The following is a 24,522-nucleotide window of genomic DNA, read 5'->3' as shown; positions in this document are numbered from 1 at the left end:
ATTCTCCTTCTCTAACAGGCGACTTCCCTTATTGCTAAACCTCCTATGAGAGTAGTCACAAAAAACACACTGTTTTGTGTCTGCCTTCTTTCACAGAACACTGTGTCTGTGAGATTTACCCGTTTTCTTGCATGTCATAGTCATTTGCTCTTTTTTATTGCTGTTTAGTATTTCATTGTGTTAATCTGAAGAGACTGTAGTTTATGTATCCATCTTCCTGTTGATGGCAATTGGGCTGCTGCCAAGGTTTGGCTATTAAAGTCACTATGAGCATTTCTGCTCATGTCTTTTGATGGACACAACCTCTCCTGTCTATTGAATCCCTCCCGAGGAGTGGAGTTGCTGGGCCATGATAAAGACCGAGGGTGTGCCAGGTTGCCTGGTGAGTCAGGCTGAGAATACATGATCACCATGGCCCCTGACGTCATCTAACGAGGGAGACACACCAACAATTGTACAGAGAGCTACCAAGACCAGTGTTTCAGCCACACGTGCTGCCCAGGAGAGGGGGTGGGCTGCGAAGGCGACGGGGGGATGTGATCTGGAGGACGTACGGGTTCTGTGACTGAAAGGAACATGACAGGCCTGGGCAACAGGAACAAGGCCAGTGTGGCTCGTGCAGAGAGGCCAGGGCGGTGGAGAAGCGGCAGGGTGGACACTACGCCGGCCATGAGAGGGGTTTTCTTTTCCACTACGCTCTCCAAGAGAATATTCTCTTTTTTTTTTTTAAGGGAGGGGAATCAGATTTGTAATCTGAAAAATGTATCTGGCTACTGGGGTAAAATATGGATAGAAGAGGGGGGTGTATCAGAAAGAATGGAGACAGGGAGGCTCATTAGAAGAAATGAGCAAGAGCCCACGTGACCCATCACGGCCACTGGACCAAGGCGGAGACCACGGTGGAGAAGTGGCCAAATCCAGGCATCGTGGACACGTCTCATCAGATCCGGGGGCTCATTTATTTACAGTTGTTTTCGCCACTGCCAGCTGCTGTAATTTGGACTTCAGAAGTTTGAGCTGATTTAAGATAATTAGGCTTTCCTGGTGACTCAGATGGTTAAGCGTATGCTTATAATACAGGACACCCAGGTTCACTCCCTGGGTCAGGAAGATCCCCTGGAGAAGAGGATGGCAACCCACTCCAGTGTTCTTACCTGGAGCACCCCGTGGACAGAGGAGCCCGGCGGGCTACAGTCCGTGGGGTCACATGGAATTAGACACAGCTGAGTGACTCACCTTTCACTTATCACTTTCAAGATAATTAGTAGATTGTTAACTAAGTCCACGTGCTCTTCAGGACAATTGTTCCTCACTGCCATCACTTCCTCAGGAAGGTTTAATTCCTTTTCCTAACGCATCTGCTCACCGACATCTGTGTCCTCATGAGTTTTGTTGACATCTACCAGGCAAACTCTACCAACAATTCCAGTGTTATTCCAAACTGTGACACAATTGTGAATGTCGGATATATTATTACAAAATGAATGAGAAACTACGACCAGTATTCACTGTTCCTTTCCAACAACAGTGACCCTTCCCCACACACCCAATGTTCCCGTGCACACTGGCCAAGTTCGAGATGGCAGATGTTCTACAGGCGTAACCACGGACCTCCCTTCATCTCACAGGACGGCATGGAATGGGTCCCCAGTAAAGGGGTCCTTCTGATGGCTCACAGGCCAAGGCCGTCACCACGCTGCTCTCTAATTCCTACCCAATGTGAAATGACCTATGTGTGTCCTTGGATCGACAGGGACTGCTCCAAGATTATACACTTGCATATCAGTACTGCACTCGAGGGGCTAGGTACAGAGACTGAAGCCCCACTGCTTGGATTTGAGCCTTGGCTCCTCCCCTAAAGGCGGGGGAACCTCCAGCAGGGCATTTAATTTCCCTGGGCCTCCATTTTCTCATCTGTAAAATGTAGACGGTGATAATAGCCTGTTCCTTAGAGGGTCAGAAGGACTGCTTGGTATATATCAAGTGCTCACGCTGTGCCAGCTATACGGATGTTGGCTGGTTATCAACAGCCTCTCCCAGACTCCCTTCCACTGGATTGAGGTTAACTGTTAAGTTGCTATGAGAGTTGGCCTTGTGAATTTTGCTCCTGCATTTGTTCTGAATCGGTGTTGAAGTTAACATCTATTGCATTGCTCAAAGTCAATACGGAACATTTTTTTCAGGGTTTATTCCTCTGAGAAACTTTTTTTGTTTGTTTTCATTCTCCTGGTGTATATCACTCTTTCTAATGCGGTTATTACACTCCATTTTCTTTCTTTGCCTTAACCGCCGGAATCTCGAATGCGTTAACCTAACGTGTGGACTCTGTGCGAATGTATTTACTTTTTTCTTTTTCACTCCTTTCCACCCTTTCTCTTTTCCCTCTTTTTTTTTTTTTTTTCCCCTCTCTCTTTTTAAATAATTTTTTATTTGGCTGTGCTGGGTCTTAGTTGCAGCACTTGGGACTGAGTTCTCCGACCGAGGATCGAACACAGGCTCCCTGCATTGGGAGCACAGCGTCTTAGCCACTGGACCACCAGGGAAGTCCCTTCTCTCTTTTGTTAATCTTTATATCTTATATGCACACACACACAGACATTCTGAAATTCTTTTTCATCAGTAGAAGGACACAAAATCACCAAAGAAATCTCAGAAGTACAGTCTCTACATTGATTAACAGCCCGTTTGCTCACTAAGCTATAGTACCTGGGGCAAATTGCTTAATCTTCATAAACCTTTTACCACCTCTGTACCATGAGAAGTGATACTAGAATCTACAGTGTTGTTGTGAGAAAAGATTCAATACATAAAAAGCCTTCAGAACAGCACCAACACATAAGCCCCCAGTACTGGTTCTTGGCATCATTAGAATTATTCTCAGAGATCAGAATGCAGGCTCTACCAGAAAATTAACTACTGGAAAACACCTATAAACCAACCCACCCTAATCACCCTTCTCCAAAATCCTTATACTAGATCTTTAAGCCAGACTTTAAGTTCTGTCTAGCACATGTGGGCATGTGTGTCTGTGTATCCGTACACATGTGATCTTTAATAAAGAACTGAGGCTTTAGTTGTCAAACTATTTTTTACCTTTTAAAATCGAGTTACACTACTCTGCTTTATGTCAAATGACACGTGAAAATGCTGAAAGTGATGGAGTCAAGTATCAGTAACAACCCTGCAGGGCCTTCCCTGGTGGCTCAGCTGGTAAAGAATCCCCCTGCAATGCGGGAGGCCTGGGTTGCAAAGATCTCCTGGAGAAGGGAAAGGCTACCCACTCCAGTATTCTGACCTGGAGAATTCCAAGAGTCAGACACGACTGGGCGACTTTCACTTCACTTCCAACAACCTTACAACACACACTTCTATTTGGTCTTTGCCAGAACTAACAGAATTTTATAAAAGCTTGCTATTGTGAATGATTTCACAAAGGATTCATACTGAATATAACGCACTGAAGGAAATGGCTATGTGCCCAGGTGGCTCAGCGGTAAAGACTCCGCCTGTAATACAGGAGTCTCAGGTTTGAGCCCAGGGTCAGGAAGATCCCCTAGAGAAGGAAATGGCAATCCACTCCAGTATTTTTGCCTGGGAAATCTCATGGACAGAGGAGCCTGGCAGGCTACATTCCATGGGTCCCAAAGAGTCAGACATGACTTAGCAACTAAACAAACCAACCCATGACCAGCTTCCTGGGTTGGTCTCCCACCCCCACCCCCCACCATATCTTTCTTCCTCTCCAGAATTAATCACCATTCTGATTTTTTTCTATCATTTATTCCTCCAGGAAGAGCTTGCATAAACATGAACTGCACCACACATCTTCCCAGTTTACTGTTCGGAGAAGCCCAATGCTTGCACGGACCCTTCCCTTGCTGAGCGTCCTCGTCTCTTGTTCCTTGGGTTTTTCATCACTTTCTCTCCTGGATTCCTCCCCATCTACTCCTACATGGACTCATATATTCCCTGATCTTCGAAAACAAAAGCAAACCCAAAATGGCCCTTCTGGCTGCACAGTAATGGCATCAAATGACTGTCTACCACCTTCCCTCCACCGTTCACTTTCTTGTAAAAATACTTCTCACTTCTGCCTGCACATCTCCATGACCCACTGCTTAGTCTTTTATACGCTGTTTGCCACCGACCAGCAAGCCGGGCGCCCCAGCCGCCAGCCCCCCAGGCAAGACGGGTCAGTCTCTTCTTGGGTGCTCCCCCCACTGAAGCCAGGGACCAAGAAGTCTCTGCTGGCCTTGGGGGGGTGTCTTCCTGCCCACACAGCCGCAATCACTTGAACCTAGGGATCTTTAACTGAACCACAACCACCTGGAAGGCTTGTTAAACCACTGGGTTCCACCCCCAGTTTCTATAAATAGTTGCTGAAGGCACCTATTCTATCCTTCACATGCTCAACATCATGCCTAATGGAGAAAATTATTTTTCAGAATTTAGTCCTGCAGAAAACTTTCCATCTGTGAGAGCAGTCATACTCTGCACCCCCTCACACCGCAGCCTCTGCCTCCTCTCCTGGTTCTTTTTCCTCCCACCTGAATTATAAGCACTCTTCTCTTCCACGACAAGCCATCTAGGCTGACCAGTGTGTGGCCCACCGACCAGCAATAGCAGAACACTCAGAAGTTTGTTAGAAATGCAGAGTTCCAGGCCTCAGCCTGAACGCACTGAACCAGAACCTGCGTTTTAACAAAATCCCCAGTAACCGTAACTAGAAGCACTTCTCTAGGATGAAAACTGCCCTAAAACAATGTCCACAGTCCTGCATGGGGGTCTTCCCAGGTGACTCAGTGGTAAAGAATCCGCCTGCCAAAGCAGGAGACACAGGTTCCACCCCTGGGACGGGAAGATCCCCCAGAGAAGGAAATGGCAACCCACTCCAGTGTTCTTGCCTGGAGAATCCCATGGACGGAGGAGACTGGTGGGCCACAGTCCACGGGGCCGCAAAGAGTCGGCCATGACTCAGCAACCCGGGAAGCAGGGGCTCGGCCTGCCCCGGGCTCACGGGGACCCGGGAAGCAGGGGCTCGGCCTGCCCGGGGCTCACGGGGACCCGGGAAGCAGGGGCTCGGCCTGCCCGGGGCTCACGGGGACCCGGGAAGCAGGGGCTCAAGTGCAGACTGTGCCTCCGTGCCAGGACCTGGGCCCCCTGAGCCCCGCCGCCTCCCAGGACACAGAGCAGGTCGCTGCCAGGCAGGCACTCCCAGGCCCACCTCGGCTGCCGGCTCCCGACCTCGGGCGGCCCCACCTCTCCTGGGAGGCAGCAGCACCGGGGACTTTGCTGCCCCTCTGGCCCCGGGGGAAAAAGGTCCCAACTCACCTTTCCAACTGCCAAGGGCACATGTGCAGGTTGGCAACTCCAAGGGTTCAAAGCCAGCCTCCTGACTTTCTCCTCCCCTCCCCGCAGGATAAGCCAGACACTCCCAACTTTGCCGCCTTTGTTAGCCATTCCACGGGCTTCCCGGGGGTCGCACAGGCTTCCCCGTGGGGTGTGCGCTCTTGAGAGGGGGCGTTGCAGAGTCTAGCGCGAGCAGGACCCCAAACTATGCACATGAGGGGGGGGCGGGCTAGCTGGACCCCCGCCCCATCTGATGGTGAGCGGCTACAGGTGTGACTGGAATGTTTCTGTTGCCAAACTGTGGATCTTCATGTGAGATCTCCATTTTATTGTAGCAAGCAACGTTGAAGAAAAAAATTTTAACTGAGAAACAAATGCTGTTGCAGGCTGTCCTCGGCCATGTTCTCTCTGGCTCCATCACCTCCCCAGCCACTGTCAAGGCTGGCAGCCCTCACCTTCTCTCCAGGTCCGGCTTCCTGGTCTTCCCCTGCCAACTGGATCCACGTGCCAAAGAAAGTGCAGTAACACCCAGCAACCCTTCCTCCATGACTTTGCAGAAAACCACCGAACAACTGCCCAGTTATTCTAAAATCCCGTTCCAATCATATACGCCACCTTTCTGTTCAAAGCCCCTCGGAGACTGCCCCTGGCTTCCAGCTGTCAAAACGCCCCTCTCCAGCAGCCCTGAGCTCCCCATCGCCCCGTGAGTCAGGGTTTTGAGTAGAGCTCTTATCGCTTGGACAAGCCTACTGGTGGCTGTGGAGATAGAAAGAAATGGACAGGCTTGAGACGTATTTAAAAACTAAAGCCAGAGGCACAAGCTCCTAAGACGCACATTGCAGACCAAATGACCTGTTCTTTGCTTCCTATCAAGGCCTGGATAGGATGTAGCATATTGTGCCTGAGTTTGCAAACTGGCAGCCTGCTGGTCCATTTTATTCCACAAATATCTTTTGTTTAGCCTGCATTGCTTTAAAAAAAAAAAAAAAAAAACGCAGCATTTTCTAAAAATAGTGACTGTACATAAAAATCAGGATTCCTGTCAAAAGGAGAACAGTGGGGGGCGGGGCGGGGGTTTGTGCGAGGGCGGCTCAGAAGGGGGACACATGCGTACATACACCTGACTCTTTGTTGCAAGCAGAAACTAACATTGTCACAGGATTACACTCCAACTTAAAAAAAAAAAAGGTTAGCGGTGACGATTCAGATCGACAGGTCTAGGGTGGAGGGAGGGCTCAGTGCGAGATGCGGCGCGTTCTGTCCGCAGCCTTCACCCGGCCCAGCGAGGTTACTAATAAAAACAAGAGAAGGCTGAGGGACACTTGATGAACTTAAATGGGACTTCAATGAACTTAAAATGGGAGTCACATATTTCGATGTCCTTTATAAATCTACTTCACAGGTAAACTTTAAAGACAAGGTAGAAAGTTAGCAATAATGTGTCCCTCTTCCTCCCCACCATGAAACCTTTGTTCCCTTGTGTTAGGCTCACTTGCTAACGCGCTGACAAAACCCTCAGTCCCGGCCGGCCCCGCGGTTCCGCTTCCGCGGTTCCGCTCCCGCGGTTCCGCTTCCGGCACGTCAGCCAGCTGAGCCTGCACCGTCAAAGCTTCTCAACGGCTCGGCCTCCGCCAGCCTCCGCGGGGTCTTCCAACAGGCCCACCAGACCCAGCCACCCGTCTGCCCACGGGCCCTGGAACAGACCAACTTCTATGGACCACCTCTGGATTCCGGCTGCGTTTGGCCAATCGTGGGCAGCCGCTGGGTTCTGCAGGGAGTGAGGTCAGGGTCCCGTCCAGGCTCGTCACTGCGAGGAGGCCCCGGGCCAGCTGCGCCTCTCGTCAGACCCAGGCAGCCCTGCCCCGGTCCCGGAGTGAGGGGGTGGCTGCCCCTCCCTGACGCCCGTGGGAACACACACTCCTGGGGTTCACCCTCCAGCCTTGGAACCAGGCCCAAAGTTCCTCCAACTTCTCCAACTGGACAGAGAGTGTGAGTGTTGGTTGCTCGTCGTGTCTGACTCTCTGTGCCCCATGGACAGTAGCCTACCAGCTCCGCCATGGGATTCTCCAGGCAGTACTGGAGTGGGTTGCCATTTCCTTCTTCAGGGGATCTTCCCAACCTGGGAATTGAACCCCGGTCTCCTGCACTGCAGGCAGATTCTTCACCATCTGAGCCACAAGGGAAGCTCTTTCTAATGTGAGGCTGTCATCTATTTCCTGGTACATTCCCGAGTCTCACGCTTGCAGCCAAACGCACAGAAGAAAAACTATCCTTGTGACAGTCGTTTTCTAGGATTTGAATATACTATTTGAGAAAATTTGCAGCAACTTAGAAGTATGCCTTTAGGTCATGAAGAACTTTCGAGTTATATATTCTACCTTCGGGCTTCCTTGATGGCTCAAACAGTCAAGAATCTGCCTGCAGTGCAGGAGACCCAAGTTTGATCTCTAGGCTAGGAAAATCCCCCGGAGAAGAGAATGGCTACCCATCCAGGGTTCCTGCCCGGAGCATTCCATGGACAGAGGCGCCTGGCGGGCTACAGTCCATGAGGCTGCGAAGTCAGGACTGAGTGACTAACACACACACACACACTCTACCTTTCAGGCTGAACCGTTTTCAAACATTTAACCAAAAAATACATACGCAGTGTTTAGCCTTGAGAATTAAAAAATGACATTTCCTCTAAGACTCTGGACAGTTAATCTGGGACATCTCATTTTTGCATTAGGAGGCCTCCATTGGTGTTTTGGCATATCAGTGCCATCTGCTGGAAAGTTAGTATAATTAAGTCTTCTAAATCCCAAAAGGGTTATCTTCTGGGGGAGGGCAGTAGGGAGTAAGTGTACTCTTTAAGGTAAAAAGCCTTATTTTTAAATACACAGCTGCTTAACTTCCACATCATTATCAATATAAACTGCAGTTAATTACAAAGCACTAAAATAAAGTCTAAAACGTTATTTGAAAAAAAAAAAAGAACCTAAACATCTCTTTCTATTGGTTCATCTCGGTTGTTCTGCTCTATGTATGAAGCTCAACAGGCCTCAACTTGTTTCTGTGTCATCTGGACTCTTAAACCAACATATGTAAGAAATATATATACTAAGATGTAATATATACTGCACATATTAAATAAAGTATACACATATGTTTTAGTATATGACAGTGTTAGTTGGGGAAGTGAGTAGAGAGACAGACGTAAGATGGAATGAAAGCAGGGCTTTCATCATCTCAAAGGGGCAGCTGAAACAGACACAGATAAACAAGGCAGCTGAAACAGACACAGATAAACAAGACACATGTAACTGTTAAAATTTTCTTCTAAGTAAAAATGGCACAAATGTTCTAAATGACAATATAGAAACAGGAAAGATTGCTTAACTGATTTTAATAACATGACATAAAGCCCCTACACTTGATATAATTGTTATGCAAAATACATAGATGAATACTGTCTTCTTTTAAAAATATAAAATAAATAAGCAAGACGTGAAAATAGGCAAGTTTCCATTAAATAAATGAAAAATTTAAAAAAAGTTTTGCTTTCCATTTCATTTGAAGAAGGGAAATTATCATTTTAAACAATATTCCAAGTTTATTAAACAAATTAAAAAAAATTTTATAAAATGTTTAACTTTCATCAGCTTCAAGGTTTATGTTACTCCCAAATTTTGCATATAACTGAACTTTCAAATCTGCTAACACCCGCTGAATTGATTCCACTCTGGATTCTAAGGCGTCAATTTCTTCTTGCAAATTTTTCTGCAAAAAAAAAAAAAATTAGTTTAAATTAATTCTATTCAATTGGATGAATTCTGAGCATCTGTGAATGAAATAACATCTGGGAAGGATTTTGGGTCAAACACTTCCTAAACTTGGACAGGCAGCTAAATAACACTGATAATTAAATCTAAACCAAAAGTCTGACTGTGGGCATGTTTTATTCATGATCTATATTTGTTTATTATAGACTAAATCAAGCTTTTCTCAGTTCTGGCTAACTTGAAAGAACAGAATAAGATAAAATAAATTATCATATCCCAATAAAAAGAATGCTATATAAACATTTTAGGTAAATAGTTTACCATGGGCCTGTCTTCTGACACAGCCTCTTCCAACTTCCCACAAAAATAACTATGGAACTAGAGGAAATGACAAAAATTCACACTCCCACCAATAATTTAAGAGTAACAACTTGTCAAAATCTGGCAGTTTCCTAACTATGAGGCCCCTGGAGTTAGACTCTGAGAGAGCCATAATCAGAGTCTCATTTATGACAGAGAAGCTCTGCCACACGAAACGCACAGAATGTCAGAAATCCCTTCCTGGCCAGGATCAAAAGGATTTTTCTTAACTACGACAAAGAAAAAGTGGATTCACACAAATAACACGCATACCCATTAATAGCTGAACAAAAGAAGAATGGCTAGTATCGGCAATGTTAACATGTTAGAAATCTGGCCAGCGGTTCTCAAAGCGGAGCCCCCAGGTCACCAGGGCGCCACTCCAGGCCTCGCGAATAAGGAATTCTTGGCGCTGGACTCAATAATCTGAATTTTTAACAAGCCCAAATGTTGTCAATGAATCCATACTCTGACCCAGTAATTACACTTCTCTGATTAGTTCCTTAAAGAAACTTCCTAAAGGTGAACAAAGATTTAATAAGAATGTTCACCACAATATTCCTATAGAAAAATAGTGAAAACAAATTACTGTAACGAGAGGACAGTAAGCTGAATCAATGTCCTCCAACAAGACATTAAACGGTCATCAAAAATGATCCTTTTAACGCACATGTGGCCCCAACAGGCTCCCGGTGAAGACCTGCTGGATAAATGAACATTGACTGGAACAATAAAATACTCCCACTAGGATGTTAACTGACCAAAATGTGATGTAAAAATACACATAGGAAGAGAACATAAAAGAAACACATGAAACTGTCATGGATGATTACCTCTGGGTAGTAGGATTACGAGTGGTCTTCTTTTTCTGTTTTATGATATTCTGTACTTTCTGAAAACTATAAATTTAGGCCACAGCTTCTGGGCTCAAAAGATCATCCCCTTTGTCACTCTGAGTGAGTCCCATAACCTAAGACACTATTCTTCTTCAACTCTAAACTGGGATTCCCGCAAATACGCCAGAGTCATCCTTGAGATTAAACAAAATCATGTTTACAAGCATTCAGAGGAGGCCGAGGACATTGGAAGGACCCATGAAATGTAAGCTGGCATCCCTGACCTTCCCTACATCTATAATTACACATTCTTTATGATGACATAAAATCCTAATTTAAGAGTTAAACTTAAAAAAAAAAAAAAAGAGTTAAACTTCACCCTCCAGGGAGAGATTTCAACACACCTTGGCTTCTTCTAACATTTCTTGTGTTTCTTCTTGAGAATGACTAATGAAAACATCCCCGATCTGATAAGGTATCATTAAGCAGTCATCATCTGCAAGCATGATGTCCTCACAGGCATCTTCTAAGTTTTGTAGTTGTTTCTGTATATCAGAAGTGAACAGCGATGAAAAATGCATTAAAATTCTCTAACAGAGGGTAAAGCCCACCTGTCATCTGGGACACCCACGCCATGCTCTAAGAGACCCTTTCACAAAGGAACCGTGACACTGAAATGCGAGTGTCGCACATGTTCTGGACGGCGTTTCCCACGGGAGCACACGGGAGCACGGCCTCGCTGCCCTCTGGACCGCTCCAGACTGCTCCACGGCCCCTGGAGTGGGCCACGGGGTATCCACGGCCACTCGGAAGGTCTCCTACTTTGCTCTTCTCCTTGGGAATTTCTGCCTTCCAACCGCAGAATAAAAACACAAACACAAACTCGCCTTTCTCAGCTCTGCTCGATGCAAGCAAATAATAACATAAATTCCCCTAATCAACGACAGTTGACCTGGCCTTCAGCCCAGGAGAGCTGCCATGAGAAGTGGGCTCTGACACGCAGGCCTGGGGTGGGCAGCGGCCAAGTCCCAAGGACCGCTGGGCAGAGTCCTCCCCAAGGAGGGCGCAGACGGCCCTGCGTCAGCGGGGAAGCAGCAGCCCCATCACCAGCCCAGGGCTCTGCGCCGAGGCTCTGCGACCTGCTCCTCGACCCCTCAGCCAGAGGGCACGTCCCCAACAACGGGCCGCGCCCACCTCCCTCAACTAATATCTTCCTTCTTAAGCTAACTGGAGTGTATCACATGACTCGCAACGGGGAGCCTGAGACCGCTACAATCACACAGGACTGAATTTAGTTACAAAAAGCTACAGCAGGAAGAGCTTTCATGTTTCTTAAATAACATCAGTTTCAATACCTTTTTTACTTCTATTTCTTCCTTCAGCTCTGTGATTCTACTTGTATTCCGTGCAAATTTGTTTATCTTTTGTTGATCTTCAAAAGTGACATTGACGTCTTCTGCAGCCTGAGAAAACATTGACAAGTTTTGTAGAATTAATCTGAATGGAGAGGTTAGAGGTTAGCTTTTAGCAGAACTCTGAAATATCTCGATAAACTGCTTGTCCTCAGAGTCCAGGACCACGAGAGGCAGAGACCGTCACAGACACAGGCCCTACCAAGCTGCAGAACCACAGGCTTAAGACGCTTCGTTAGACCTATAACCTCTCCGGATAGGCTATGGAATGCCTAATCCGCAAAAACATTTCAAACATAAACAACAACTGAGAATAAATCCTGGATCAAGTCAGTCAACTTTTGGCCTGGAGCAGAATTTCTCAAGCTGGAACATTCTTTCATCAAGATAATCCAGGGAGCAAAAGTGATGTGCTAGTTAATTTTGGTAAATGCCTCAAACTGGTTTATTCTCTAAGAGTAAAAACTTGCTCAAGCTTACTGAGGCTATCGGAAGTCTGACCGTTTCCATAATATTTTAGAATTTATTTTTAATTGGAAGATAATTGCTTTACTTTGGCCACCTGATGCAAAGAGCCGACTCACTGGAAAAGGCCCTGGTGCTGGGAAAGATTGAGGGCAAGAGAAGGGGGCAACAGAAGATGAGATGGTTCCAACAATCTCAATGGACAGGAGTCTGAGCAAACTCCAGGAGCTAGTGAAGGACAGGGAAGGCTTGCGTGCTGCAGCTCGTGGGGCGGCAGAGTCGGACACGGTTTAGTGACTGAACAGCAGCTGCTTTACAAGGTTGTGCTGGCTTTTGCTGCACAACCTGAATCAGCCCCAAGCACAGACGTCCCCTCCCCGTGAGCCTCCCCCCCGCCTCCCCACCCCACCCACCCTCCAGGCTGGCCAGGAGCACCAGGGTGAGCGCCCTCATTTCTGTAATTTTTAATCTGACTGATACACTGGCATGAGGTCACTATACATTTCAGTGACTTATATTCCACACACACAGTAAAAGTTTACGTTTGCTCTAATGTAGAACTTACGTGTCTTTACTATGAATAAGGTGTAATTCACTGTAAAATGAAAAATATTGAATGCAGAGTTCCCAAGAAGCAAGGCGAGATAAGAAAGCCTTCCTCAGTGATCAATGCAAAGAAACAGAGGAAAACAATAGAATGAGAAAGACTAGAGATCTCCTAAAGAAAACCAGAGATACCAAGGGAACATTTCATGCAAAGATAGGTTCGATAAAGGACAGAAATGGTAGGGACCTAACAGAAGCAGAAGATATTCAGAAGAGGTGGCAATACACAAAAGAACTGCACAAAAAAGATCCTCACGACCCAGATAACCACGATGGTGTGATCACTCATCTAGAGCCAGACATCCTGGAATGCGAAGTCAAGTGGGCCTCAGGAAGCATCACTAAGAACAAAGCTAGTGGAGGTGATGGAATTCCAGCTGAGCTATTTCAAATCCTGAAAGATGATGCTGTGAAATGCTGCACTCAACATGACAGCAACTTTGGAAAACTCAGCAGTGGCCACAGGACTGGAAAAGGTCAGTTTTCATTCCAATCCCAAAGAAAGGCAATGCCAAAGAATATTCAAACTACTGCACAATTGCACTCATCTCACATGCTAGCAAAGTAATGCTCAAAATTCTCCAAGCCAGGCTTCAGCAATATGTGAACCGTAAACTACAGATGTTCACGCTGGATTTAGAAAAGGCAGAGGAACCAGATCAATCTGCTAACATCCACTGAATCATCGAAAAAGTGAGAGAATTCCAGAAAAACATCTACTTCTGCATTCTTGACTATGCCAAAGCCTTTGACTGTGTGGATCACAATAAACTGTGGAAAATTCTTCAAGAGATGGGAATACCAGACCACCTGACCTGCCTCTTGAGAAATCTGTATGCAGGTCAGGAAGCAACAGTTAGAACTGAACATGGAACAACAGACTGGTTCCAAATCAGGAAAGGAGTATGTCAAGGCTGTATACTGTCACCCTGCTTATTTAACTTATATGCAGAGTACATCATGAGAAACACTGGGCTGGATGAAGCACAAGCCGGAATCAAGATTGCCACAGAAATATCAATAACCTCAGATATGCAGATGACACCACACTTATGGCAGAAAAGCAAAGAAGAACTAAAGAGCCTCTTGAAAGTGAAAGAGGAGAGTGAAAAAGTTGGCTTAAAGCTCAACATTCAGAAAACAAAGATCATGGCATCTGGTCCCATCACTTCATGGCAAATAGATGGGGAAACAGTGGAAACAGTGACTGACTTTATTTTGGGGGGCTCCAAAATCACTGCAGATGACTGCAGCCACAAAATTAAGACACTTGCTCCTTGGAAGAAAAGTTATGACCCACCCAAACAGCATATTAAAAAGCAGAGATATTGCTTTGCCAACAAGGTCCGTCTAGTCAAGGCTATGGTTTTTCCAGTAGTCACGTATGGATGAGTTGAACTATAAAGAAAACTGAGCATTGAAGAATTGATGCTTTTGAACTGTGGTGTTGGAGAAGACTCTTGAGAGTCCCTTGGACTGCAAGGAGACCCAACCAGTCCATCCTATAGGAAATCAGTCCTGAATATTCACTGGAAGGACTGATGTTGAAGCTGAAACTCCAATACTTGTGGCCACCTGACGCAAAGAGCTGACTCGTTTGAAAAGACCCTGATGCTGGGAAAGATTGAAGGCGGGAGAAGGGGACGACAGAGGATGAGATGGTTGGGTGGCATCACCGACTCAATGGACCCGAGTATGGGTAAACTCCAGGAGTTGGTGATGAACAGGGAGGCCTGGCGTGCTGCAGTCCATGGGGTCGCAAAGAGTCACAACTGAGCGACTGAACTGAACTGATGTGATTAATGTGGTTAAATCAGTAAATAAAATTAGACAGCTTACATGACAAAGTATGGAGTCATATCAGTAATAGCTAACGTTTACTGGAAAAAGGAATGGCAACCCACTCCATTATTCTTGCCTGGGAAATCCCACGGACAGAGGAGCCTGGGGAGTCCATGGGGAGGCAGAGGGTCAGACCTGACTGAGTGACCAAACGGCAGCATTCACTGAGCACTTACTGCGTGCCCAGGGCTTTCTAAGTACTTATTACTGCTGCTGATCCCCCACGGAGCAGGCACCCAGTGCTCTCGCCTGGAAAATCCCATGGACAGAGGAGCCTGGTGGGCTGCAGTCCATGGGGTCGCTAAGAGTCAGACACAACGGAGCGACTTCACTTTCACTTTTCACTTTCCTGCATTGGAGAAGGAAATGGCAGCCCACTGCAGTGTTCTTGCCTGGAGAATCCCAGGGACGGGGAGCCTAGTGGGCTGCCGTCTACAGGGTCGCGCAGGGTCGGACAGGACTGATGACTGACGCGACTTAGCAGCAGCAGCTAATCCCCCAATCAGCCTTAGTAAGCAGGATCATTAGCACCGCTATTCTACAGAAAGCCTGGCAGAGAGAGGTTGAGGAATTTGCCCAAAGCCACACAGACAGCCAGGGGCAGAGCCTGGGGTCCGGCTCCAGAGCCAGAGAGACCCACGAGCATGCGGAAATTAAAGGCAAAGTGTGTGTGTCTGCAAGTGCGTGTTTTACACATGCAGTCACACGTGTCTAGAAGGAGCAGGAAGTCCTTGGCTTCAGATTTTCAAAGGGGAACCATCTTTTTTGTTGTTGTTTCCTTCCCCTTTTCACTTTCCTGTTTCTAATTTTAATTTTATTAAATAAAAAATTGTTTTAATTTTCTTTTATATTGGAGGATAGTCAAGTGATTAATGAGGGACCACATATTTTTACAAAATCTTTTAAATAACAGACTTCCTTAGTTTCCCCTCACTTAAAAGACAGGAACAAGGGCACATGGTTACAATTTAAAGGAGGAAAGAGACAGCTTCAACAAGGACCACTGTAGGCTCCATTACCAATAACAGTAATGGTTCAGAATAACCACCCCACACCCTATCTTTTCACCTGCTCTCTCATGACCAGTGACTTTTATTGCTTTCATTTGACAGGCAACCTGTTGTCTCAAGCAGTAGGGAGCTTAGTGGTCAGAACATACATGCAGACACCTAGAACTCAGCCCTCCCTGACCCAGGCTCCCATCACCCAATAAACATGCATCAGCCTCATCAGAGACCCAGTAGCTATCTTGGGAAAAAAGCCCTTTACAATGGGATATACATATAGCTTTGAATGTTCAACCTGGTGTGTAACTTCTATGAGCATGAAGTTGGGACGCACCGTGCTATACGATGCAGACGCTAAAGCGAAGGCCACACACAGACGCGTCCGCATTCGCGTCATCTCCCCACACAGGAGTCTCAGCTCCCTGCCGTATGTACCGTTAGATAACCAGAGGGAATTTCTGTATGACGCAGGGAGCTCACACCCGGGGCTCTGTGACAACCTAGAGGGACGGGACGGGATGGGATGGGAGCGGGGAGGGAGGTTTCAAGCAGGAGGGGACATGTGTACACCTGTGGCTGATCTATGTTGATGTATGGCAGAAACCATCACAATATTGTAAAGCAATTATCTTCCAATTAAAAATAAATAAATTTACATTAAAAAGAAGTTTCAACTCTCTAAGCCAACAGGGAACAGAGAATTCTAGGCTCCCCACTCCTGCTGAATTGAAATACTGAGTCTTTAGAAGCCTGCACGCATTCACAGATCACCTGTCACGGGAAGGCTTCGGAGGCTGATCCCCGGGAAGCCCAGCACAGGGCTCACCGGGAACACAGCTGGGGCTCCGTGCAGTTTCTGAGCCTGCATCTGAAGCGTGTTCAGTCAGACTCACCGACGAGGGCTTTCTGAAAAGCTGCGGAGTCTGGCCACCTGCCTTCTATCTTTCCAAAGCAGGTGGTTCCCGCTGCAGCCTCGCCGAGCAGCAGCCCCCAGCACACGGGACCCTGTGGTTCATTTCTGTGACTGTGGTTCTCTCCCTGGGGTTAAGGGCTGAAGCCGGGGTGTGAGGCCAACACCCACTGCCTAACCCGCGGTGGAAAGAGACAAGTAAGTCAGCACCGTCCCTGACTGCGGCTTCCGTTTTCATCTCGCTGACCTAGAACACTCCTCCGCTGCTGGAGGCTCCATTTTGGCAGGGAGGGCGTAATTCTAAACTGGGAGTGCAGACTGTGAGAGGTCCACCTACTCCCTGACACCGTGTGCGGCGTGCTGCGTTATGTGTGCATCCTTCTAGAAGGCTCTTCATGGCTTTCACCCGTTCTTAAAGGGACCCATGTCCCGAAAGGTCAGGAGAAAAGGCAGATGTAGTTACTTCTGTTCACGAAGCCAAAATAACCCAAGGAAGAAGGAGACTTTCATAGTACTGGAGGCGTCACAGAGTGGAGGAAACAGCAAGAGTGGCTTCAAATCCAAGCAAACAGGAACCACGGGCAACTCATCCAGTTCTCTGGAGACACCTCGGCTTTGTCATCTGTAAGGCGGGGAAGCTATTCCTACCTTCCAGAAGAGATAAAAATGAGCACCCAGCAACGGGCCTGGGGATGGAGTCACCTTTCAGTAAACGACAGCTAAGTGCTTTATTTTCTGAATAAAGTTTGCCAAAAATCATTACAAAGAACAGACCCAGGTCTGGAAGAAAATTCTGCTAGGCTTAAGAGAAATGTGACTGCTCAAGATTTCAGGTGAAAATTAAAATCCCCTGCACTACAACTGCACCCTTCCCGGGAGCATCAGCCTCTCCTGGGACCCTGGGAGGAAGGGACTCACCCTCAGTCATGCTCACACTGAGTCTGGGACCACATCACCAGTAGGCTGGACCCACAGCTGGGCCCCTAGGATTCTAAACATCCTATAGCAAACTCTGGCTAATTTTAATCTGCTTTAATTTTTGTTTATTAAAGGTTGTCTACCCAGTTTTTACAATACAAGTTTTTTTTTTCATCTTTCATATGAACAGTCATTCATTAATTTAGCATTTCCTAAGCACAGGAGGGCTTTCCTGGAGCCTCAGTGGTAAAGAATCCACCTGCCAATGCAGGAGACCTGGGTTCCATTCCTGGGTCAGGAAGGTTCCCTGGAGTAGGAAATGGTAGCCCACTCCGGTATTCTTGCCTGGGAAATCCCATGGACAGAGGAGCCTGGCGGGCTACAGCCCATGGGGTCTCCAAGAGACGGACATGACTTAGCAACAGGGCAATGTGCGTTCCCCCTCATGAGTCCTGGCACGCTTACATTCTAGTGTAAGAGCTAGGTAAAAAGTAAGAGTTTTTGCTAGTTAGTGATACATGTGACAGTGAAAGCAAAATAGTTTAATAAGACATGGAAGTGTTGGAGGGCTTCTTTGAAATGTCAAAGGTGGCTTCTCTGAGGAAGAGACATTTGCCCTCAGGATGTATAAACAAAAATCAGACTGTAGTCCCCACCCAGGCCAAGAACCAGGTCTGAGAAAGGAGAACTTTGGAGATGTTAAGACTGAATCGTCATCTCATCTTAACTTCTCACCATAAAAAGTCATGACCCAGTGGATGTTACAAATACCCAGTGTAAAGCACTCCAGATTGCAAAGAGCTCTTCTTAAACTCCCAGGGCTGTCCTATGATATTTTGTTCTCACCCTTTTGGTATGCCTCTGTCTTCTCTGAGAGTCAGCAGAGAGGAAGACGCACATGTCGCTAACCTATTAGAAACTGTCCCCAGTGCCAGAAACACCTACAGGAAGATGTTGTGCCTATGAGAGCCTTCCTAAGATAAAGAAGAGAGCCTTGTGTTTGGGCCGTCACCTTCCCCTCCAAAAGTCCTTTGCCTTATGGTTCAGCCTGCTCCCGCCCCAATCCCTTCCTCCTGGCCAGCTTTTCACTGAATGCGCCCAGGCCTCTGCAGGAGGCAGTCCCAACCTTCTCTTGCCCTCCTTGTGGAATCCAGTAAACCACATCTTCTCAGCAAAGCTTTCTCTGACCTCAAGAAAGACCTATTCCAGCCCTCATTTCACAAGCCCCTTTCTTTCATAGTTCTTCTCAGAGTTGCAAGTTTAACACCTTTCTGTGTGACAGCTGATTAACACCTGCCTTTCCCCAAGGGTGTCAGTTCTACAAAGCTACGAGGAAAAGGAGATAAAAAGTTCATTACTAGGCCTTCCCAGGCGGCTCATTGGTAAAGAATCCACCTGCCAATGCAGGAGACACAGGCTCGACCCCTGGTCCAGGAAGATCCCACGTGCCTCGAAGCAACTCAGCCCTTTTGCCACAACTACTGAGCCTGTGCTCTGGAGCCCAGGAGCCACAGCTTCTGAGCCCGCGTGTCGAAACTACTGAAGCCCCAACATTCTAGAGCGGATGTCCCACAGCACGAAAAAAGCCACGGCAATGAGAAACCCAGGCGCTGCCAGAGAGAGTAGCCCCTGTCTCTGCAGCTAGAGAAAAGCCCACTCAGTGAGGAAGATCCCGCACAGCCAATGGGAAAAAGAAACTTCATTACTGCCCATCAGCCTCATCTCCGTCACCTGAAACAGAAAACATGCCACTGACCACGCTCAGAGAGTCTGTTAAATGAATGAAAGGAAAATGCTGTTCATCAGAACTTCTGAGATCAAGCCCAGGGTTCAAATCATTCTTCGACCATTTCCTCGATGTTTATTTTTTTTTTGTACCTCAGTTTCTACATCTGTCAAAAGAGGGTGAACAACTACTATCTTCCATGGAGTTAAAGGTCATACGTGACAGCGGGCTCAATATAAACAGAAAACAGAGGCCAAATGAATCTCGCTCATTTCTCAATCACCAAGGCCCTAAACTCAACTCTGGAACCCCACAAGAATTTGTGGATGACAGACCAGTAGAAGGAGTGACTCGCCTTGGTTTGCCTGGAGCTGTCCCAGTTTCAGCAACCCCTCCGGCTCCGGCAAACCTGAATGGTCATCCCACAGCAAGAGCAGGTGGCTAAAGGCTGTGAGGTAGTGTGGAGCCGAACGCAATGGAAGCACATTACCACGCGGTCTCGGAAGAGGACTGAAGGAAAAAGACAAAACCTACGGAGCCAATGCCTTCAGCCAGCGGACTCTCATCAGACACCATGGAAGTTACACACAGGCTCTGGAGGCAGAGCTTCCATCTTTATTTATTTCAACCCTAACTCTGCCTCTGTGGTTCAGGTTCTTCATTTGTAAAATAAAAATAAACGCAGCATGACCCTAAAAGGAGTCGAGGATTAAAATACCGTACGGAATGCGCTTGGATCGGCGCCTAGTACAGCCTCATAAGCATCAGACGCTCTGATCGCCTTGCCCCTCTGCACGTTAATTTCTTTCTATGCAGGTATCAAGCACCGGTAGCCTCACCAAGCGATAAGCCCTGAAGAGGCGCTTTACTTGCTCAGTAGGATAAAATGTGGGCTTTGGGGAAAGACAAAATTAAACCTGGGTGTGCACTCGGGTTCTGCTTATTAGCTGAGTCACCGGGAAACCGCTCACAGCTCTGCTTCTCCGTCCGTCCCCGGCTAGACTGGAGGTAGCAGAGGGAACAAGCAGGCGGCTCCGGGCACCGCGCGCCCTCGGTGCGGGCGGCCGGGCCTGCAGGGCGCGGGCGGGCGCGGGGCGCGGGTTGCGAGCTCCGGCCCTGGGCCTCGGCTCCCGGGCGACGGCGGGTGCCGGCGGCCCCCGTGAAGCTGCGAGGGTTGGCCGCATGCCGGCAGCAGTCGGCCCCTCCGGCCACAGCCCGAGGCGGGGCCCCGGCCTCTCCAGGGCCCTCGGCGCCGCCGGGCGGACCCTGCTCCTCCAGGGCGGCTGGGTGGGCCTGGGGACCCCGCGGCACCGGGAGCCGCCCCGGTCGCCGAGCCCCCATCCCGGCCGCCCGCCCCGGCCCGCCGACCCCGGCCCGCCCAGCTCCCCGGCCCGCCGCCCCGCGGTCCCCCGGCCCCGGCCGCCCGCCCGCCCCCCGGCCCGCCCAGACCCCCGGCCCGCCGCCCCCCTGTCCCCCGACCCCCGGCCGCCCGCCCGCCCAGCTCCCAGTCCCGCCGCCCCCCGGTCCCCGGGCCGCCCGCCCGCCGAGCCCCCTCACCGCCTTCTTCATGGTGGCCGCCATCTTGGGACTGCGCTACGGCGCGAGGCGGGGAGGGCGGCCGAGCGGCCCCGCGCCCGCCCTCGCTCGCCCTCGGCCCGGACTCGCTCGCCCTCGGCCCGGACCCGCGGCGGACGCAGCGCCGGCTCCACATCCCCCCGACCGGGCCTCCGGCCGGCGGCTCCTCGCGCCCGGGCTCGGGGGGACCTGCAACCGGGAAGGACTTGGTATGCGCCAATTAAAGGGGCAGGCACGCCTGTGGGCCGACAGAAACCGCGGGCGGCGCGGCTGCGGCGCGGGCGGCGGGCGGCAGGGGGCGCCGAGCGCTGGTGCCGGGCCCCCGCCTCCCTGACGAGCGCGCGGCGACGCGGGGAGGGGCCTGCCCTGCCGGGCTTCATTCATTCTGCGCTTACTGTATACGCGCACGCGCGTGCCTCCCGAGTCTCCATTGTCCTTTTTTTGTCTTTACACTCTTAAAAGTCACTGAGGACCCCAGAGAACTTCTGTTCTATATTCATCGATGTTTACCACACCAGAAATGAAAACAATTTTTGAATGTACTTATTAATTTAAAATAGTAAAACATCCCTTCCCTATGTATTATAAGCAACACTTTAAAATAACTCTATTTTCCAAGACCAAAAAAAAAAAAAAAAAGAAAAGAAATATTGAGAATAATGGCATAGTTACACATTCTTGCAAATCTCTTTAACGGCCGGCAATGGAAGTTTAGGTTCCCACACCTGCCTCTTTATTCACTTCCTGGCAATATGTTGTTCAATTGACACAGATGAAGATCTCACATAGGTATGAAGTTAAAAAAAGGAGGCCCTCCGGAGATCCCCTGAAAAAATCTCAGGGACAAGTTTGAGAATTGCTCTGGACAAGTGTCATTTCTCGAAGCCCCAGTTTCCTCTTTGGGAAATGGGGATTTGGGCTAAGTCGCTTCAGTCGTGTCCGACTCTTCGGGACGCCATGGACTGTGGCCGCCAGGCGCCCCTGTCCGCGGGATTCTCCAGGAAGGACGCCGGAGCGGGCTGCCCTGCCCTCCTCCGGGGGAGAAGGGGACAAGGATGCCCTGTGGCACAGCCCGCTTCCCCACCACGGCACTCGGCCCCGCGTGGCGCCGCCCCTCCGCCGCGGTCCGGCCCCAGATCCAAGCCCTTTGCACTGGGTGTTCCGTGTGCATAGCTCATGTGCGCTCAATATATATTTGCTGAATGAAGTTTTTGTTTTTTCAGGGTTAAATCGCTTCACAGGATCTGTCCTGTATTGGACTCTCCATCAATGACACGCATTCATTTAAAAGTTCGTTAACTAGCAACATTTAAAGGTGTTGCAGAAACAGACAGTGGAGGGGGAGATAAAACATATAAGTGTAATATCAGGACTTCTCTGGTGGCCCAATGGCTAAGACTTTGCCTTCCAATGCGGAGAGGTTCAGGGTTTGATCCCTGTGGGGCAGCTAAAATCCCACATGCCTCAAACCAAAACATAAAACAGAAGCGATATTGTAACAAATTCAATAAAGACTTTAAAAATGGTTCACATCAAAATAGAAAGCAAAGTCATTACAAATGGTGCCAAGTGCACAAGGGAGAAACGAGTGAAGGGCTGAGACAGAGAAGAACAGAAGCAAATGATCAGAAAGGGCTCTCTGGAGGTAGCCATTGAGAATGAGGAAAAGATGGAAACTGACTTTATTTTCTTGGGCTCCAAAATCATTGCGGACAGTGACTGCAGCCAGGAAATTAAAAGACACCTGCTCCTTGGAAGAAAAGTTATGACAAACCTAAAGAGCATATTAAAAAGCAGAGACATCACTTTGCCAACAAAGGTCCATATAGTCAAAGCTATAGTTTTTCCAGTGGTCATATATGGATATGAGAGTTGGACCATAAATAAGGCTGAGCGCCAAGGAATTGATGCTTTTGAACTGTGATGTTAGAGAAGACTCTTGAGAGTTCCGTTGGACAGCAAGGAGACCAAACCAGTCAATCTTAAAAGAAATCAACTCTGAATATTCATTGGAAGGACTGATGCTGAAGCTCCAATACTTTGGCCACCTGATGCTAAGAACTGACTCGTTGGAAGAGACTGTGATGGTGAGACAGATTGAAGGTGGAAGGAGAAGGGGAGGACAGAGGATGAGATGGTTGGATGGCATCACCGACTCAATGGGCATGAGTTTGAGCAAGCTCCAGGAGATAATGAAGGACAGGGAAGCCTGGCGTGCTGCAGTCCATGGGGTTGCAAGGAGTCAGACGTGACTGAGTGATTTTCACTACACCCACTTCAATCACTGGCCAAAAGCAACAGGATTAATGATTACCTTAAACAATGATGACTAATTCCTCGAGGCTGGAAATGTGGCTTCCTGAAAATAAAACTAGCCCGGGCTTCTGACCACTACGAAGAGAAAGAAGGGAGCATTGTTGGGCCAGCAGCCCACAGTCCTTTGCTGTTGGGTCATCAGGCATCAGCTGGGGCCGTTCAGAGAGCTCAGGGCAGACCAGGGCTGGACAGGGTCTCAAGGCTTGGGAGAGCGTCATTTAACCTGGACGGGCGGCAGGCAGGCCCCCAGCCTTGGTGCTGAACTGGCCCCCTCTTGTTCGAGGTCTTTCTTCCCCTTCCATGTCTCACCACCCCTTTCCCCCTCGGCTCCCCATTATCCTCCTTGATATTGAGTATTTCCTACCTATGCTTCTGTTTGTTTTTTTCCCTCCAGCTTAAGACTGCCCCTATCTAGTTGGACCCACAGAAGAAGGCAACCTAGGGTCCAAATGGGGACAATCAGAGACTCCAGGTCAGGAAGGAAAATTCCAATAAGCTCTTGAAAATACTGTCCCCAGTGGATGAAGGAACACATTCCCTTATACTGGACAGAAAACTGGCCGCCCAGCGACCGCATGCAAGATATGCTTTGTTTGGGGTTCTTTTTTGACCCATACAGTATTTTTTTTAATTGAACCAATATTTGAAACAGGAGATTTCACTCAACAATATATGAGTTTTTACAGAAACAGACTCACAGACTTAGAGTAAATTATGGTTAGTGGGGGAAGAATGAGAAGAAGAGACAGTTAGAGTTTGGGATGGACAGGGACACAAGGCTAGATTTAAGATGGATAACCAGCAAGGCCCTGCTGAGGCAGGAGGAGATGGGCCCCCAGGGTGAAGCAGTTGGAACTTCCCTCCCTGTGGTCTGAACCACCGAGGTAAGAATAGCAGGACATGAAGGGAGGGGGTCTGCTGAGACCAGCGACTTCTCCTCCAGGTCAGGAGACCTGGCCCACCACACATGTGCAGAGAAGCTCCTCGGAGGCCAAGGGGAGTCAGTCAAGGGATGTTCTCTACCCACATGCTGTTCAGTAAAATCCATCTTGGCTAAGAGATGCGTGCGCACCGATGGGAGGATCCCCAGATATACCAAACACGAGCTGTGATCCAGGCAAACCAAGGTGACTGGCCGAAGGAAACCCAGAGAAGTGTCCCGTGAAAGGGATTCAAACCGCCCCGAGAGCGTGACTCGGGGGCTGTCCCCTGCATCTGTCCACACGGCCTGTACTCTCTTCCCTCCTAAAAAATACTTCACTTGCTTCACTGCTTTCCGTCTTTGTGGAGATTCTTCTCTGCAAAGCCGGAGGACCAGGGCCCTCGTCACTGGCCACTGGTCTAGGAACTGGTGCTTCACCACCTCCACCAGCCTCCATCTGTGGCTGGGAACCCAAATCCCGGTCCAAGCCGCTGCAGGTGGAGGCCACCGGATCACT

The 24,522-nt window shown here is 48.6% G+C and overlaps 1 protein-coding gene across 1 annotated transcript; it reads right to left on the bottom strand.

The window, feature by feature from the left end:
• Positions 1-8,717: 8,717 nt before the first annotated feature.
• PFDN4 (prefoldin subunit 4) lies at positions 8,718-21,037 on the bottom strand. The gene is made up of 4 exons (XM_043884242.1): positions 20,750-21,037; positions 11,662-11,769; positions 10,711-10,851; positions 8,718-9,108 (listed from the first exon to the last, which is right to left on the bottom strand). The coding sequence occupies exons 1-4, from the start codon at positions 20,771-20,773 to the stop codon at positions 8,977-8,979; spliced, it is 405 nt and encodes a 134-aa protein (XP_043740177.1). The 5' UTR covers positions 20,774-21,037; the 3' UTR covers positions 8,718-8,976.
• Between the last annotated feature and the right edge of the window lie 3,485 nt (positions 21,038-24,522).

This window comes from Cervus elaphus, chromosome 23 (assembly GCF_910594005.1).
Source record: "Cervus elaphus chromosome 23, mCerEla1.1, whole genome shotgun sequence".
Classification (NCBI taxonomy): domain Eukaryota; kingdom Metazoa; phylum Chordata; class Mammalia; order Artiodactyla; family Cervidae; genus Cervus; species Cervus elaphus.
The sequence above is the reverse complement of the archived record's forward strand: the minus strand, read 5'-3'. Positions and strand labels throughout refer to the sequence as shown.

What these genes read in the sequence shown, in the direction of transcription:
- PFDN4 (XM_043884242.1), bottom strand. Translation starts at nt 20,773, where the DNA reads ATGGCGGCCACCATGAAGAAGGCG. An exon ending in AAGAAATAGAAGTAAAAAAG is followed by an intron (nt 10,852 to 11,661) that starts GTATTGAAACTG and finishes TCTGATATACAG; the next exon opens with AAACAACTACAAAACTTAGA. An exon ending in AAATGTTAGAAGAAGCCAAG is followed by an intron (nt 9,109 to 10,710) that starts GTGTGTTGAAAT and finishes TTTTTTTTGCAG; the next exon opens with AAAAATTTGCAAGAAGAAAT.